Consider the following 18,978-nt stretch of genomic DNA (forward strand, 5'->3'; position numbering starts at 1 on the left):
CACTTTGCTTTAATTTGAACTGGATCTGCAGCACAGGCTGGGTATATACAATAAACTGAAGTCACAGATTAACTCAGGTAGATAAACTGAACTGTCCAGACACCACTCTGTAAGAGCCAATAAAGTGAAGTGAAAAGATGACACCCTCAGATGTACACACTGCTTTGCACCCCACACCTCCTGAAACAACTCAATGTGTCTCTAATAACAATCCTTGATATTTCAGATGTTGCAACGAGACTTAAACTGAGAAGCCCAGACTGGAACTTCAGCTATGTCAGGAATCATTAATCCTTTTATAGAGTAACCAGGAGCCAAATCCATTTTGTGATGACAGACTGCAAATAAAGGGACTTGCAGGGCCATCAAACATGCCAAGAGCATTGCTGCAAGATGCAAGGTAGGCATATCAGGTCAGAACTAGGTCAGAACTATATCATTTCCATATTTCATAAGGTTTGCCAAGTTCCAAATTAGAGGCAATCATATAAATCTCAAAACACGACAGTAAGAAGATAAAAATTCCTCTTGGTTAACAAGCAAATGAAGACAAGAGTATACAAGTCTCAGATAAAGCAGAAAGGAGAGCAGATAAAACCTCCATCAGAAAAATATCATCATTCAGAGAACAGTAATTACAGGCAAGTATTCTTGTCTTCACTACAGACACAGCTTTAACATTTCCACTGTCTCACAAAAACCATGCATTTCAAGTATGAAACCAGAAAAAGACAACTGTCAACTGCTGCATGTCCATTGACTCTGTGTCAATAGAGGCTGGAATGTCTTTACTCTGTGATTGTTTTCAGCCTATCTCTGCACAAGGAAGAAGTTCAGGGGAGAATTTATTGATTACAAAGTGTTTTAGCAACTGACTTGCATTGAATTTTACAAATTTACAGCAAATTTGAATGTCAGTAGATACCAAATGTACCAGTCTTCAGTTTCAGACCAAGGCACAACCAAGAAGGAGCATTTGCCCACTGGACTCCAAAAGACCTTTCTTTGGTTTTACTAACCAAAACCACCAATGGTAAAAAAACAAAACAAAATAAACAAACAAAAAGAAACCAAAACCAAAAACAAAACAAACAAAATTAAATTCCTCTGTCGCAACAATGTTTGTCTAATAAAGCAAATTGGGTGTTATGTGAACAGATAACTGAAAACAGCAACTGTTGGGGAAAAAGAAAAGGATGTCATAGTGATTGTAAAATTTCAACAAAGACACAACCACTAATGTAATTCTAGCCAGTCTAAGCCCTAACAGGAGTGAAATAGTCTAAAAAAGCAAGAGAGATTGCAAACATGGGACTGATCAGGACTAACGAGTATGAAAAGCATCAAGATTAACTAGAGACGTGGAGGAAAACTCACATACAGCAATACTCTACCAGTTAGAGCTGGTATAGACCATTTTCACAGAAAATAAACACTATTTTATTTTATTCTAGGTCACTAGTCTGTGACCTAGAACTTACTTTCTTTCCTCACCATACCTGGGCTGTGAAAGGTACAAACATATGAACCTGTAATATATGTCAAAGCCATAAACAAATAATGTATTAATTTGCAGTTGATGTCATGGATTATGAGTTTATGTAATTTTTTATCACATTCTCTGCTGATTCCTTTTGCAGTCCAAATGCCTCCAGCTATGGTCCCTGTTCCTCTGAGTGGCTCCTGTTTCACTGATGATAAATCTGAATTAAGAGCTGCCTCCTGCCCTCCTCTGTGCCCACCCCAGGGGGTGCAGGACACACTGACTCAACCTCCCAGCCTCATCCCACCCAAAACCAGAAGCTGTTCTTTTTTTCTGGTTTGGTTTTCATTTGTTTTTTCCTGCTGTTTTAGTGAGTTGAATTGAGTCACTGTGCCATGACGTGACACAGCCAGAAACACCTGAGTTTCTTTCACATAAGAGCGAGAAATGAGAGATAATGTGACTAAGTAACATCTGGCAGTTTTGATAGGAACAACCCATTACTGCCTTGTCTTTTCACAAAGCCATACCCTCCTTCCTCTGTCTTTCCCTTCAGCCAATGTCCATTTACCTAAATCTCATTCAATTATAAAAAAAAAAAAAGTAGAATTGAAATCCCTTCAGTTTCCCCAATTCTTTTTTGATAATCTTTCAAATTTTTGGTTTATTCATGTAGTGAGGACAGGAGCTGCCTGTTAATGTGTGCTCATTCTGTGCTGCTGCCTGGCACAATTCTTGCAGAGGGAACAATATATCAGTTATAACCACATGGATTTAGCCAAATACTGCATATACAGAAAGCCTGGGGAAGACAGTGTTAAAAACTGGTTTGTGTATACAGAAAGAGTAGAATTAAAATAATTTCCTGATATGAAAGAAACTGTTTTAAAAGGTATGGGATAATGGACTCCGTGTGTCAGAAGATAGGAACCTTCAGCAGCAAGACCTTGAATAAATTCTCAGAGAATTACAATTAATTTCATTATACCCTGAGAAGAAAGTGTACCCATCAGTGTATTATTGTACTCATACTTTTCCTATGCTACAGGTTTGGTGAATTAAAAGGGTTACATAGCAGCTTATTATTATTAAAATATGATTACAGTGCCTGTGTTTCCCCAAGCAGTAAAAACCTCCAAACTCATATCCTCAGAAAAATCTTTTCATTTTTATAAGCCATCTGTCAACAGGCCATTTCTTCTCTGCCTTCCCTTTGATCATACAACCCTAATTTTCTCAATGTGGCAATTAATCTCTTTTCCCCCTGATTTTTATATAAAGATATTAGAAAACCCTCTGAAGCCTCCACACTGTAGACTTAGCTAATATATGCAGACTTTATTCCTATAATTATGCTTTCCCCACCCTTCCTTTCTCCCTTCTCCCTTTCACATATCATCTCTCATATCTTGTTTCAATAGGACCACATGATCTTTTTGTGCTCACTGAGTACCTACCCAGTGTGCTACAAGGTGTCCTGTGCCAGATATAATCACCCACCACCCACAATTCTGCTCCTCAAATTACCAGCAGAAATGTCCAGGCTCTTTTTCCTTTGGCAAACTCCACACTGATTTTATGCCTCCCGTTCATGCACTGCACTGCTAAGAAAATGAATGGGATAGAGTCAGGCAGAAAAGTGTGTGCCTGAAATCCTTCACTACTTCAGCAGATTGTCTTTTGCTCACATTATCTCTTATCTCCTTTAATAGAAAAAAAAAATTTAAAACCCAACTTTCCTAGAATGAATCTTTTGAAGAATGGGTATTGAGACAGTCTTTGGGAAAATAAAATCATCCTCCCAAGAAGCAGAACATTTAATGTGATTGGATACATCACTCCCCAAGCCTTCATTTCATGCACAAAATCCTTTTGATGCTTTATACCTTCGGTGTCACAATAAAAATATCTTCTTATTACTGAGGCACGATAAGAGAGTAAACAGCAGCTGTGTGATAGCACTGATGTAGCAGAACAAATCCCCCTGAGGATTCTTGACCTTTCAGCCTTGGTTTTCAATGCTGCACCTAAAAATAGCTTTTCTCCACTGACAAACATTACAGCTCCATGCTGCAGAATAGCAATGAGGAGCTTTATGCTCTAATGGCTTTGCTATAAATAGAATCTCTTCAATGCTAAAAGCTCTTCATTAAAAGGATTAGTGACTACAACACACAACAGGAGCAGCCAATACCAAACCTCAGGCTTTGTAGCACAGGCTGATTTTAAATTTACTCGATATTAAGGTTTATGAAGTAACTGTGTAATTTGGTGAGTAAAACAGAATGAAAAAGAATCCCCTCCCCCCCTTCCAGGCAACATTTTGGAGGGCTGATTTTGATATAAAATTAATAGTTTGAGGAATCAGCTTTCTACTATTCTCGTTTTCTCCAGTTCGATGCCAAATTGACTGTATAATGCAATGTCAAAATGGAGCACAAAGCCACAACAAAACTGATGTCAGTGCTTGAGCATAACAAATGATCAGTTCTCTGCTAGAGCAGAAAAATTCCCATTCCTGCCTGGCTTCAGACAGGGACACAAATTCTCCCAGGGCTGGGCTGTGGCTCGTCTGTGCTGCAGCAGGTGCCACATTTGGGGACTGAAGCAGGACAGTGACAAAGCCAGGGATGACAAGATGAAGAGCAGAATGGGAATCCCACTTCCCATGTCAGAGTAAACATTTATTAAAGCCAGAATTAGGGGGTTACTTTGAGATACACTGGCAAATACCAGTAGTGATGCCTCACAAATACCCGGCCATGGGAAGAAGACCAGAGACAAAATGTAATTAAAGCAGAAATTAGGCATTTTTAAAGTGATGAGTTATCCCAACACGACAACAGTAAAATGCTGACCAGCAAGTCTGAAACCTCCAGGAAAAAGATAATCATTACTTGCCAAATGTTAGATAAGTTGACCATCTACAAATATTAGAAGAAGAAAAGCTTGTCAAATACTCTGTTCATAAAAATGTGTCTGAAGCATTCAGATATTCTTAAACTTCACTGATGGTGGAGCATGAGCAATCAAGGAAATTCAACCCCTCTGAGACTGATTGTATTTGAAGATATGCAGTAATTTTGCATATCCACTGGAAAAAGGAATCTACCCCATTCCCAGGGGCAGTTTATTTGCTTCCATCTGAGCCTGGCCTGCAGAGCCACCTCTCCATGAGCCACAGCAGCCAACATCCAGCAGTGCTCACAATGAACCCCACAAATGGGCTCCTGCATGTGCCAAGCCCTGCCAGTCCTGGGCCATACAAGCAAGACTTCAGCCTCAAATAAAAGGCCATTTCCTGGAGCACCTCCATGTGTATTGAACATCTTATTCCAAAACATCCACCAGATAGAAGGTGATCAGAAGACATTCACTAAATATCAAGCCTTCAACCCACTGAGGTTCTTAAGGACAGGAACATCTGTATATGGAGCAATTCTATATTTTTAACTGACAAACCAGTGCACCATCTGATTGACCATCAATGAATTCCACTCATGGGTCTTTGATTCTTTTTTCTGAGGTTCTGCAAATATGGTCTTGCTTCAGTACTTTTAATTTGTTTGAATTAAAGCAGATGCGGTAATGTTATTCAGATTTTCTTTTATAAAAGCCACAGATCTGAGTAGTTGAAAGCAATGGCACATTTAACTATATTGTGGGTTTTCCTCTTTTATATTTGTTTACTTTTAGAGAACAGAAATTTTATCAAACATAAACCAAATTTAGATTACCAAAATAACTAAGGATGGCTTTTCCCCCTCTGACATTTAGACAAATGGGAAATTTTGATTGCCTGCAAAAATTGCTAATAGGCAGAACTGCATCTTTTTTTTCATTTTAAATTAGAGGATTTGCTACTAACATGCCATATGCTGTGTGATATGTTTAACAGAATGTTACACTTCTAATTGCATACCAATCAAGGCCTCATATTTTTCAACAATTAGCAGAGTAAAGTATAAATTTCTTCATGTCGTTGGTGTTTTCAGGCATCCAACAGTGCCTACAATATTTTAATCCACACTTCTTCCAAATCACAAACATGATTTCTCTTCAGTGAGAGACCTCCAGACACAGGAGAGTGAAAAGTAGAGGATGGGGGCAGAGGAGAAAGAAAAATATATTTCTACAGCACCATCCTTCTGACTTCCCAGGATTTCCCACAAAAGGGTAAGATATTCAACCCCAAAAATGGGGAGAGGATCTGAGCTGGGGTTTTAGGTGAATCTGTTCATAATGTCTTGACTGGATGATGTATATATATATATATATATATATATATATATATATATATATATGAAGAAGTCTGCAGCTATTTCTGACATCTAAGGATCTTACAGAATGAATTTATCTGTACATTCAAAAAGCACCCATTTTCAGGGGTGAAGAAAACAGATGTTCTCTAGTCTTGGCAATTACACCTAGTTTGAATGGAGTATGGGAATAGAAAAATCAGGAAACAGCTCTCCAGGTAGATCTTGGTAACTTTTGTTTTTAGGCAGCAGAAGGTATCCAACCCTGATTCTCACCATACAGTTTTCAAAAGTTTCAAGGCATTTTATGCTGATTATAGCTCAGTTTTTATTTGTATCTATTAACTCACTTGCTGATATTCAAATTTCACTAATAATGATGAGTCTTCCCATCATATCATTTATTATTTGCAATGGAGCACGAGTGAGCTACCTAATGAATAGTAAGATGGCTTGGATTCATTTTAATCCCTGTTTCAAAACAGAAAGAATCCCCAATGACTTTTCTCCTAGACATTATCACAGATAACCGAAATTTTATTGAGTGAAATATTTACTTGTGTTTATTCCTGTGTTTGCAAACCTTAATAAATTCAGTTTGCCATCAGAATATGAAGTAATAAAATTAAAGACTGGATAATCACTGCTTATAAAGGTAGTTGTAATGTGCTATTAATTGGCCCATACCATCTACCCAAATTTAATTTCCAGTGAAATGATCAGGGCCAATGGAATCTTTAGCCCTGTAAATATTTGAAGCTGCACATGTATCTCCTGTTTCATCAGTGTTATCTCAGAAAACTTCTTCACACAGCCTCCTCTCTAGATTTTTGCATGTCTGGAAAGGCACAGGAGTCATCACTATATTATTTCAGTTTAAAGCTTCTTCTCAAACGTGGTTCAAAAACTTAATTACTGCAAGTTTATGTATAAATAGTACCATCCAACAGTATTACCTAATGGTATGCTGGGAGAAATATGAATACTCTTAGCATGAACTTCTGATAATAAAGACAATAACTGAACAGTCAAGGGTCACATTTGGAACCTGTGACACTGAGAAATGTCCCCAATCCATATAGAATACAGTGAGGTTCTAATTAGAGGAGTAAAGTATAATGTGAGAGAACTGATGACACAGCCAGCCTGCTTCAAAAGCTCTGAGGAGCAATATTTTAGAACCTACAGGCCACTAAATATGAATAAAATGTAATTCTTGGGCTAAATTACATCTCTGGTTTTCTGCATTTTTTTGGTCCCTTCACCTTTAAATTTAGACATGTAACAATTTTCTGCTTAGTTCATACCATCAAAATGTCCAACTTAACTTCAGGTTTGCTGATTATTATTGCACTTTGGCAAACAAACAGCTTCATAGTCTGAAACTCCAGTTGAATGACAGAGGTAAATACCATCTGTGGTATTTTACATAAATTAGGTAAAATGACTGGATTATTACCACGTTGCCAGCACAAGAGGAATACAAAAGACATTTTAAAGGAGAATGAGAAGGATTAAGAACGATGCCATGCCATATATCAGAGTTGTTGGTGATTTCACTCAATACATAGCCTAAGAAATGATTTATTACACTAACAGGAGGGTTTGTGAAGGTTAATTCTGCATGATGAACAAGTGGCTGGATTTGTTTTATTCTCTCAAAATAGCAGAAGAGTTTCATTGTCTGCCACCGTGCCTTTTGAAGAACAGCTTCCAGATTATCAGCGCCAACCTCTATTACGAGCTGCCTCCCCTATCAGATGTGTATCACTTCATGTCACACTCCTGCTCCCTTCTGCTCATTTTTACTTGTCTGATTCATGCACAGCACTCTCAGAGGTACAAAACCATGTAGTGTGACAGCCACAAAGCCAAAACAATTCCTCACAAGCAAACAACCCTGTATTGCCTCTTTGTCATTCCTTGTCTTGTGTCATTCCAGAAATTTTTTTTAACCTTTGTGTAGCATCTATTTGTTCTGCAGGGATTTCTGAGTTTTAATGACTCTAAACAACTGCACTCCAACCTTCCCAAAAATGCAGTTTTTGTGTAAGGAAAACTGACATAAACTTGAAATTCACTTGCACATCTGGGGTTGCTAACAACTACTAAATTTCCAGCCTGTAAGGTTGACACTGCTTTATTACACTCTTGGTCATGGTGCTGAGTACTTGAAACTTGAAATTTAACAAAAATTAACGTCTAATGATTTTGGTGTTTTAATTATTCTGTATGTAATCAGAGTGACTACATTTTTATCCATCTTAAACATTCAAGATCCTACTAGAGATACAGTAGAGAGGCACAGCAGCAACTTGTCAAAAACTGTGTTGTAGCCAGGCACCAACAACTCTCACATTGGTCTTAATTCACAAACTTTGGTATGAGCCAGAAGGTTTAACAAGCTGGATTTACTCCATTAGTGCCTGTTTCAAACTTCTGCTTGTGAGACAGGCAGTGCTGGTTTCAACAGCTTACATCATGTTCTGTGAAATACTAAATATTCACTATAATTTGGTGGTTAAAGAAGGACAACAGAGAGCCTTGGAAATGATATCACAGATTCACTTTAAGGTGGATCATTAAGGATCCATGTCAGGAATAATGCTACTGAAGATCTAAGCTTGTCAAGCAGATCTAAGAGAACAAAAAACACACTTTGCAGCAGACACAGACAAAGGCTACTGAGATAATTGTGGGGTGAGAAATAAAAAAAAAAAAACCAAAACCAAACCCTCTGCTATCAAAGAGACTGGGAGAGTTAGTCCTGACTGCTGTCTCAAGATGCACAAAAGAAAGAGCAAGAGCGATAAAAGGCAAACATAAGAGACTGAGAAAAGCTATTTCAACTAAAGAACAATATTGACATGAGAACAAAAGAGCTGGAAATGAGTCACAAATAAATTTAATCTTGAAATTCCTATTTGCAGTAAGGATCTCAGACAGAGCTCAATAAGTTTACAAAAGGCTCTCCAAACAAAATTATATTGAGACACCTTCTGCAGTCTACTGAATTAAATAGCATGAAGATGTATATTTCATGTTATGAGATTAATTTAAAGCAGTATGCAGACAAAGCACAACCTACTAAGTACCCATGAGCAGAAATCATCTTCTTCAAACACAGCCGAAATGTTTGACAAAAACAGTTCGTAATTAGTGAATGGTGAGTGCATTGCTGATTAATACCTTCATTAGGAACAGATGTTCAGAAACTCACTCATTGATCCAGCAAAAATACATACAAAATTATAGTTGTTAGGAAAACAGAAGAGGTCGTTTTGACTCTAACAGGCAAAAGTTCAGGTTGTTCACTCCAACTGACAGCTGGTCACTAACCTTATTTCCATCCCAGCATCATATCTAAGATTACACTCCTCACTGGCTTGCATTTTCTGTGCTTCACAACTGCTGTTTGGCTGTTTGGTTAGTGAGAAAAACCTGGATGTTTTCTTCCTGGAAGTGAAGCATGTATGGGAAAAGAGAGGTGATGCAGTTGTTGGGAGTTCAGCACCACAAAGGAGCTCAGTGGGCAGGACAGTGTGGACATCCATCCCTCTGGGGTCAGCTCCTCTTTTAGGGGATTTATGCCTGGGCTTCAATTACTGGGCACAATGAAGGAGCTATAAATATGTCTCATGTCAGAGAAAGGTTCCAGGTGGCCCAATGCAGAAGTGCAAAGTCGTGTTTTACTCAGCCTGAGCTCTGAGTAAGGCCAAGCCCCAGCCAAGGAGCCCTGCCAGGTCTGGGCTGCTGCTTACACCCCAGCAGCTGAAATCTGCAGCTGAAATCTGCAGCTTTTGAGCAGCCTCACAGCAGCTCTGAGGCTTCATGTCCTGCTAAAACAAATTTACTAAATGCTCCCACAGTTGGGAGCACTGATGGAAGGCCTCCCACCAGAACCATCTGAGGCTGGTGGCACCTGCTTCTGCTCTCAGGTTTCTGATTTATGGTCTCCAATGCTTTTAATACCTGGGTTTTTCCTTTGACTTGAACAACTCAACCCCATCTTTCACTCAGAAAACTGACAGTTGACTCTTTATCAAAGCACAGAAATGTAATTATCCTCTGACACTTCTTTTAATTATTGAGGATTGCTCCTGCTGCCTTTTTTTCTTTCCTGAAGTTTTCACATGAGGCAACCAATTACTTCTCTGTGTAATACCAAATACTGTCGAGATATTTTACCCTTCCCATATCCTACTAACATTTTTAATTGACTCTTCCTTATTTCATCTCATGTGTCTGGCCTTGATACAGAAATTCTGTAACAGCTCTGTATGTGTCTGATATTATTGAGCCACAACTTCACACGACACTATGCAAAATGTAATGAGTAATAAAAACCAACTCAAGTATCATTTGACAAAATCCTTTTGATCAAAGCCATCCTACAGAATGCATTTGCTCAACTTCCCTTTTATATTCTGAGTTGGAAAAAATGTCTCCACTCCTTCTGTAACTTTTTCTAACAGGTAATGAGAAATGTTGCTAAAGTGACCCTGAATTTATGCTTAGTAAGGAAACGCATTATATAAAAAGTCCAAGTTCCCTACTGAGTATACATTATCAAAAAATACACACAATTACAGCTCAGAAAATATAATCTGTTTCACTGGCTTCTTTTGTAAAATCAAATCAATTAATGATCCAAATCAAACAAATGAAATTAATTTTTATTATTTTAATTAAATATATTAAGTTTCTTAATCCCTAGGTCAGGGATAGAAAATAAAAACCAAAAGCAATATCTAGTTCTGATATTGTTTTACTGAAGGGACAATGGGGAGATGCAATAGGCTAAGAAAAATCACAAAATGGAGGGGAAAAAAATCTCATATGCTAAAACATAGACAGCTAGATGTCAAACTTGAGAGAGACTGAAAAGGAGAAAATGAGAGGCCATGAAAGAGAGCACTTCAGTCAAAGCATATGTTTCTTCATACAAATCTGTCTGCTCTGATCTCTGTTTGTGCTGCTGAGGTTTTGACAGTTGGAAGCCATTAATTTCAGAATTACAAGGCTTATTGAGCTGGATTTATGGTCTTTGCAGTTGGTAATTCACTTCTGCTTCCTTGATGAAGTAAAGGACTACTTCAGAATGAGCAATGAAAAAAATGAAGCCGACTTCCCTCTCCTCAAAACATCTGGAGAACTTCTGATAAAAGGTCATGCTGGCCTTAGCCAACAATTCAAAGTACATGAGGTGGGAGAAGAACTCGTGGAAATACTTGGAAAATTTTGCTTTTCGTATAACAAAATAAAAGGGAAATGTTCAATTTATCTTGAATAAGTACAGACTTCAAACTACAGCAGAGTACATGAGCACTTCTACTGAGAAGACGTCACGGTCCAGTGAAATGACAAATTTTCTTGGTGAAAAAGGACCTGATCCCAAGCACAGCATGCCCAGTGAGGCAGCTGCTTTCATTTATAGCATTCCTGGCTTTCAGTTCCAAGCATGTGCATTGGTTTTTTAAGTGAAATAAAACCAAAGCTGAGGAGTGTCAACAGCCAGAGAAGGAGAGCTCAGTGTCAGCCTCTGGACTGAGGCCTCCCCTCCTCTTTACTGCCCCAAATCAACCTCACGTAAAACCCGACCTACCCAGGCTGTTCAGAGGAGTTCTCCTCCACAATTAGCATATTTTCCATTTCTGATTCTCTACACACTTATCTGTACAATTCAGTTAACTGTTGGGCAATTAAAATCTTGCCTGATCAAAGCATTTTTCTTGCTTCTCTTGTTAATACATACATCTTCTGATCTAATTTCCATTTTTTTTAAGTTGTCCACAAGCTGAAACATATTTTTTCTACATTTTTATTCAAATGGTATTTTCTATGTTCATTAAAGTAATAGAAATCTATTTCCCTGCAGATTTACTGATATTTTTTCACCAACTACCTTACAAGACAGCTTTTTTCTCTTTTCAATCTTCTTCCTTACAATTATCTTCACACAGTTCTTTTTGAACATGTAACCCATTGTCATAATTATTACAGTAGCTTTTCATTTTTTAATTTGAATGTTCATTTAATCTATTATTCAATTTACTTTAACAATACCTAGAAAATGAAGTACCTTGCATAACTGCATGACAATTTATCATCATTATGGTGTTTCTCAATCACCTGTTATGGCTTAACTGAAATGTCATAAGGAATACTCCTGTAAAGAAGTAAATAAGGCATGGCTGCTCTTTTTTTTTTTTCCTTTAAAAATATAATGGTGTTCTAAATTAAATAGTGAACATAGTCACTCAACACAAAAAAATGTATTTAGCACATTAGGCCTGATCAAGATTGAATGAGTTAGTTTTCCTTCTTCCACAATGTCCTGTTTCTTTTTCTCTTTTATCTGATTAAACACCATTTTTTGGTACTTTCCTCTCCACCAGTATTTCTACTAGAACATTATTCTAAAACCCCTAACATTGTGCTGGAAACCATCTATGCTCCCATGCCAAAGTAGCCCTACTTCAGCAATTTTTCTGCTCTCCTGGTCTTCTGATGGATTCTTGGAGAACAGTCAACTTTTGATTTCACTAATTAAAAAAAATGCATCTCAGAGATACTGCAACTCAAAGCAAGCAGACCGTAGACCTAAATAGTGAACACAGAACTCACTCACCAGATTTTCTCAACTTTGGATAATTGATCAAATTTTATTCAGTGTAATATCTTTAGAGTATAAAGCTGTTAATAGTCTTCATTCCTAGATCACCTCTGAAACTTTACATTTTCTTGTTCTGGTTTGATTTGAGCTCTTCTGGTAAGAAGTTTCATTAGAGGTTTGGACAAATGTCACATACACCTTTCCTCACAGCTGAATTACTCTGGTAGCTCAGAGTAACACCTAATTAAATAATTTCCAACCACTTCAGACAGTTGAACTTGTAGCAGATTTCTGTGTTACTTCTCTCAGAACAGATAAATACCTTTTTTGACTACATTTCATCCATTTCATTTACAGCACTTGGTATTTGAGATTACTGACATATTGGAGAAATACAGAGGGAGATTTTTGACCAAAACCTGCAGTGACAGGATGAGAGGAAAGGTTTTCAAACTGAGGACAGCAGATTTAGATTGGACTTAAGGAAACAGTTCTTTACAATGAAGGTGGTGAGACAGTGGAACAGGTTGCCCAGAATATCTGTGGTGATCCTAGACCACTACTTAGACTTCTCCAGTATTTATTAGCCCATTTTTCCTCCCAGTCTTCTCATTGCTCTGTTAGAAGTGCTGGACTGTGGCATTCACATTTTCTGAAAAATCCCTTCACCCAGGATTTTTCTCCTGGGAAGCTGAGAAGCCTCAGAGAAAAAGGAAAACAAATATTATCTCATTTGTTTCTCCTGTGTTTTGCTCCTTTGGAATGTGTTTGGAGATTGTTTATCCAACAGGTGATTGTTTCATTGGTATCTGGTTTGAGTTGTTTTGACTCAGTGGCCAATCAGTGCCAAGCTGTGCCGAGACTCTGGAAAGAGTCACGAGTTTTCCTTATTATAGTTTTAGCATTCTGTAAGTGTCCTTTCTGTATTCTTTAGTATAGTTTAGTTTAGTATTCTTTAATATAATATAGTATCATAAAATAATAAATTAGCCTTCTGAGAACATGGAATCAGATTCATCATTCCTTCCTGCCACGAGGGTCCCCGCAAATACAATACTGGACCTGAAGCTCCAGCTGCCAGCCCTGTCAGAAATCTGATAAGAAGCAACCACTGGCACTCACACAACCTCTCTGAAGCCATCCCATAAGAGGTTTTGTTGATTTATTTTCACATCAGGGTGCTCTCTTTATTCTCAGCATCTTTCCTTTGAAATCACTACTGATCTGTTTGTATCTGAAACCTTTTCTGTGTGAGTTTTTCTTTTCAGTTTTGAGTAACCAAGGCTTGGGTAGGAATTAGAAACAACAGCTGCTTCAAAACACATCACACAATAGTGTGTTTTGGCATGAGAGACCATTATTCCTGTGCCAGACTCCCCAGTTCCATCAAGTTAGTCCATTTTTTCTGAGTACTACCCCAGTCCCTCAACACTTCCCAGGAGCTAAAGTATGTTGCTTGCTTGACATTGCCAAAATATCCTCCAAAACAGCCTGCACACAAGCTGCTAAGATATGGAAGTGTTCCCACCTCTTTTGGATCTTAAAAATAAAAATGAAAAACCTGAAGATTTTTCTAAATGGATGAGAAAGGTCGGTTACGTTGCAAAATCCATTTATCACCAGATTGTTTCCCAGTTTTGGTCGTCCTGTGAATCAGACTGTGATTTTCTACCTTACAGACAGCTTACTCTTGAGATTTCCTGGCTAATGCTCTAGGGTTCATCTTTCCAATGATGACAATGGCCAGACTACTGTAATGCTAAAATAGAAATAATTGTAGAATATTTTAGTTTGGTGAACAAACACAGTAACATTCACCATTTTTCTCAAGGGCAGGCCCTTACATCCTTGCTGATTTGTTTGCATTTCCAAGCCTGTGTCTATATAATATAAATTATCCTGTCTAGGGCTTAGGAGGGGTTTGTTTATTAAAAGAGAAAGTAAAACTGCTTCCTTACTGTAGGGGTGCATTAGTTTTAAGTTGGTTTATTCCTGTACCCCCCATTCTGTTTATGGTTCTGCCCGGGCTTTCTCTCTCTCCCTCTTCTGAATTGTCCCGTCAGCTACACTTTATCTTTCCTAAATTCCTCCCTAACTGCCTGTCTGTTATTCAGGGTCCTTGCCCACTCATCCAGAACATTCTGGCCTGGACATTGAATGATTGGTTTAGAGGTCAGGATTCAACCCCTAATTTATTTACACTGGACATCTGAGCTGTTTGTTATGCGTTATTCCCTCCTCTCAAAATTTTAGATTGGTCGCTGTGTTCTAGTTATAAGACCTTGCCGAGCAAGCTTTTTTGTCCGCGCCCGACGCTTCTTCAATAAACATCTCCCTTTTCCCTGTCCGCGCGGTCCTGTCTTTCTCCTGCGAGACGCAGACTGACTACACTGCAGACAGCTCCGGGAATTCTCGCTCTCCTAAAGGCTTTTCGCCTTAAGCCCTCTCCCCAGGAAATCTTTCCGCGGGAGAGTGCCCTTCCCGCTTCGGTACTGCCGGCGGCACTGCCCACAGCAGCCGGGGACCCAGAGGCCAGTCGTAGCCGCTGCACCTTACAGTTCCCCTTTTCAGTCTTTGAAAACATATCCAAGACAGCCTTGAAATTTTAAATATGGGGGAGTAGCAATGTTGTAGGGTTGCCCTGACTAAAACCAAACTCTGAATAATGGTTGTGTGTGCAGAGATCTGGCTCATTTTAACTAAGCTCATGGGGACAAGATTGTCCAGGGGACATCCAAAACACAGCTTAGAGGTGCATCATTTACTCACTGGTAGACACTACAAAATATTTTCCTGTGTATCTGGGATGCAGTGATCTCACACTGCTGAAATCCCTTAATCACATGAATTATGGAAAGTAAGATTTAATTATTGTCTAAGGTCAGGCTGGAAACTACAAAATAAAATCGGTGTGCAGCTCAGTAATTAACGTTAATATCCACAAAACATAAAGCTGTGAAAACTGATTATGACTTGGTGCTCTCTAAAACATACAGTTAATTATTAAGATAATTTATTTTTAACGTAATGCTTCCATAAGATGTTTTGTGAAACTTAACCAGACTGAACTTCCAAACAAGCTGTCATGAACCATATGTTCATAAAACATTTCAAAATACTTTAAAATCAACATAATCTATTGATTCCAGCTACCTCTAAGGAACAATTTAACATCATCTTAACTTTTGAAGTATTTAGTTTTCTCTAAGTACAATATTCTTACATGCTGCAGGTAGACACAGAATTTATTGTGGGCCCATAACAAGGGGTGCAGCATTTTCTACCAATAAGTAAATAATCAAGACTTTGTCTACTGCCCATCCCTTTTCTTTCTATTTATGACCTGAGCAGCATCCAGCAGCAGTGATTTCAGCTCTCCTGTAATCACATACTAGGAAATAAAATGCACTGCATTATACACAGGCATCCAAGTACACTTAAACATTAAAACTGTACTGAAATTCATATTTTTTTAAGAAGAAGGGAAGAATAAATTAAATGAATGAATGAAATAAAAGAATGAATGGAAGCAAAATCTATTTCTGGACTTTTTCCATGGTGAAGCTTGACAAATGCATGCTTCTTGGAACACTACTGTTAGTAATATTAGAGTTCATGTATGATCATTGATTTTCAGTTATTCAGTTAGTTGCTATGGAGAAAGAAAAGCATTTGTTTGATATATTAAAACCTCTAGCACTTTTGAGTGTCTACAGTTCTAAATTTGTAAACCAATTTTCTCCAATAAATCTTCCCTTTTATACACATAAGGATCATCAGGAAAAAGATTTCTATACCTGGTGCTTGCAGGCAGTGAAGGAAGTTAAGTTTATTTCCCTTTATGTAGGAGAATTCAAAATAAGTTTCTGTTGTGAAAATTGTTTACAGCATTCAAAGTGTCAGGAGCCTCTTGTTTCAGAGGAACTTCTCACTGAATGCAGGAATATCCCAAGCCCAGCCTGCTCCAGGGTCAACCAGGAGCCGATTTCAAACTCAGTTCAAGTTCAAACGCTGCTTCAAATTCAATAAAATCTGGTGCACACATTCGTACCTAAGATAATTTTGCTATGGAAATCAGCAGAGCACTATAAAAACTGAGAAGTGTTCGGTCCCAGGACTTTTCTTGCTTGCAAAGTCAGTGGCATAAATCAAATAAAGACTGAAAAAATCCTGCACAGGCAGCAGCCACAGATGACTCCATCAGATCATTCCCAAGCCCAGCATGGCACACGCCTTTGAGGAGGTTTGGTTCTCCTCACTACCCTCTGCAGGCTCTGCTTCCTTGATTTGATGGTATTAATGTATTCACCTCAAAACCACATCTATGCCTACACTTGGTTTGGTGCCCAGCTGTAAAAAGAAAATATGTCATAAATTTTAGAGAACATTGAACCTGCTGATGTTGAGCAAGATGATGCTTTTCAATTACGTGTGATTTACTCACCTGCCTCACAGACAACTTCATTTTACAGAGATGTCCTAAATCTTAAAATCAATTCTAACAACGCATTAAGAACTCTCACTCCAGCCTTTGAAGTATTTTCTTTTTTATGATTCCCCATGTCTTAAATACTTTTCCCCAGTCATTAAATTATACAAAATCAAAACAAACTCTTCACTACTGATCACTTTTTTCCCCTCTCTATGACAAATTTCAAAGGTAACTTCTTACCCTCAGACCAAAATTTCAATGTCACCGACTTTTGATTCTACTCTTTGCCTTGTATTTAATGAAAAAAGGACAGGATTGTCAAATTTACATGAAAAATTCTTTCAATATGCTTTCATAATTTTAGAGATGTAATATTAACTCCTATGAATTAAATATGCCAATTTTAAAAGGAATGTTGGAGTACAGCTTCTACAAATTTGAATAAGAGCCAGTCATTTTTTTAATCAAAACCATGTTAAATATTCATTCATGTTTCACTGTGAGCACTTATAATAAAGTAAACCCTTCAGTATAGCAAAATCCTTGAATAATCATAGAATCTATTTTATTGCATAAAACTAAGCCAAAATTTTAGCCAATTTAGGCAAAGGCTATGTCCCAATGATGGCCAGTAGTAAAGAGTTCATATTAAAACACAAGTTATTGTCAACATATGGAAAAACAAAACTCAAAGCAAAGCCAGCTTGTAAATACAAACAGTGTAATGATTAAAAGAAAAAAAAATCAGCAGATACTACAATACTACAGTATCTTAAATTCTTAATATGTTTCCATGCCTTTAAGAATTGAATAGGAAATATATTCTGGCACTGAAAGAGATTTTGAGCCCAAAAGACCTTGTGTCACATTGTCTAAGTGCATGTGCAAGGCACATACATCCCCTGGCTGTCCAAACATTTCAACAGCTGCTTATGACTCCCACCTAGCAAACAATAATAACAATCTCTTAATTCCTCCTGCATCCCACACATTATTAAAGAGAAAATCATCCTTTATTGCCATGGAACAGTCTTGAGATTACAGGAGCTGCAGGTAGGGTTACCTGGCTACAGCACTGCTAAAGATTTAACTGCTGAATATTCAAAATTATGGTGAACGAAAAGAAGCTAAAATGTCTCCATTGTCTTTAATTTTCAATTTTTGCTTTTGCCTCCAAGTACAATCAAGCATTTAACCAAAATGTCCTTTTCAATAATCTCTGCAGTAAGCTACAGCTTCCACATGGACATACTTTGCATGTTATACAAAATAGATAATATTCATTAGCAATTTTGGACTGGGACAAATTAAATAAAGAAAGTTAAGTAGACTTCTGCAAAACTGAACTTTCTGCTAGGAAATATCAGTTTAAGTGGTGGCAAACCAAGCATTCAATACCCATAGGATCTCCATTTCCCTGCTTTGCTTGGTGTAGAAAATTAAAATGTACAACACCATCAGTCAACAGACTGTGCTTCAAAAGATTTTGCAGCTATGAAGCAGAGAATATTACAGAGTTTTGGCTGAAAACTCAAGTAACTGGGACTCTTTAAGTGAATTAATCAGCAGCATGAGAAATAACCAGCTCCACAGGAGATTTTGTTGTAAATCAGTGCTATGTTCATGTTTTTCAACCAGTGGATCAAAGATCACTATTCAGGCAGGAATGCCAGGCACAGTTCTATGATTCAAAAAGCCTCTTTTCCTAAGAAAACAGTGGAATTTGGCATAAACAGAATTAAAAGGAGCAAGCCAAGGGTACAGGGAAAGAAGAAAACCACGTTTTTCACCCTTAAGGTGATGTCCTATCCAGAAGGGCCAAAGGAAGATTTTCCACCACAGAGCCTTTTTCCACCAGAGAAGATTTTCCACCACAAACCTGCTGATGGCCAAAGCCACTCTGCAGAGCCAAGAGGTGACCCCTGAGCTCACAACACACACCTGACACAAACCACTGCTTTTACTGGTGAGGCCCAGGGCAGTCATGGCCAAATCCCATCAATCATACCAAAAAATGCTGCCAAATCTCTGAATCCTCTGAAGAACTGAGGCCAGGTAAGATTGATTTCAGAGATAGCTGATTATGGCTAAAGTTGGGCATACTTACAACAAAATACTTTAAAACATTTTCAATCTTCTCATTTATAAACCAAGTGCTCACAGGTTTTAACATATGAGTTGAGGGTGG

At 37.9% G+C, this 18,978-nt stretch overlaps 1 protein-coding gene across 6 annotated transcripts in view; it reads right to left on the bottom strand.

Moving 5' to 3' along the window:
* TRAPPC9 (trafficking protein particle complex subunit 9) overlaps positions 1-18,978 on the bottom strand; it is a 448,113-nt gene that overhangs the window by 214,025 nt on the left and 215,110 nt on the right. Inside the window, exon 22 of one of the 6 annotated variants that reach the window (XM_064398453.1) lies at positions 13,954-14,117. The exons of the other annotated variants lie outside the window; for them this stretch is intronic. Within the exon in view, the coding sequence (XP_064254523.1) occupies positions 14,107-14,117 (11 nt within the window). The 3' untranslated portion in view covers positions 13,954-14,106. Of the gene's footprint in view, positions 1-13,953; positions 14,118-18,978 lie in introns of those variants that run through there. 6 annotated transcript variants of the gene reach the window in all.

Source organism: Passer domesticus, chromosome 1 (genome assembly GCF_036417665.1).
Source record: "Passer domesticus isolate bPasDom1 chromosome 1, bPasDom1.hap1, whole genome shotgun sequence".
In the NCBI taxonomy this organism is placed as follows: domain Eukaryota; kingdom Metazoa; phylum Chordata; class Aves; order Passeriformes; family Passeridae; genus Passer; species Passer domesticus.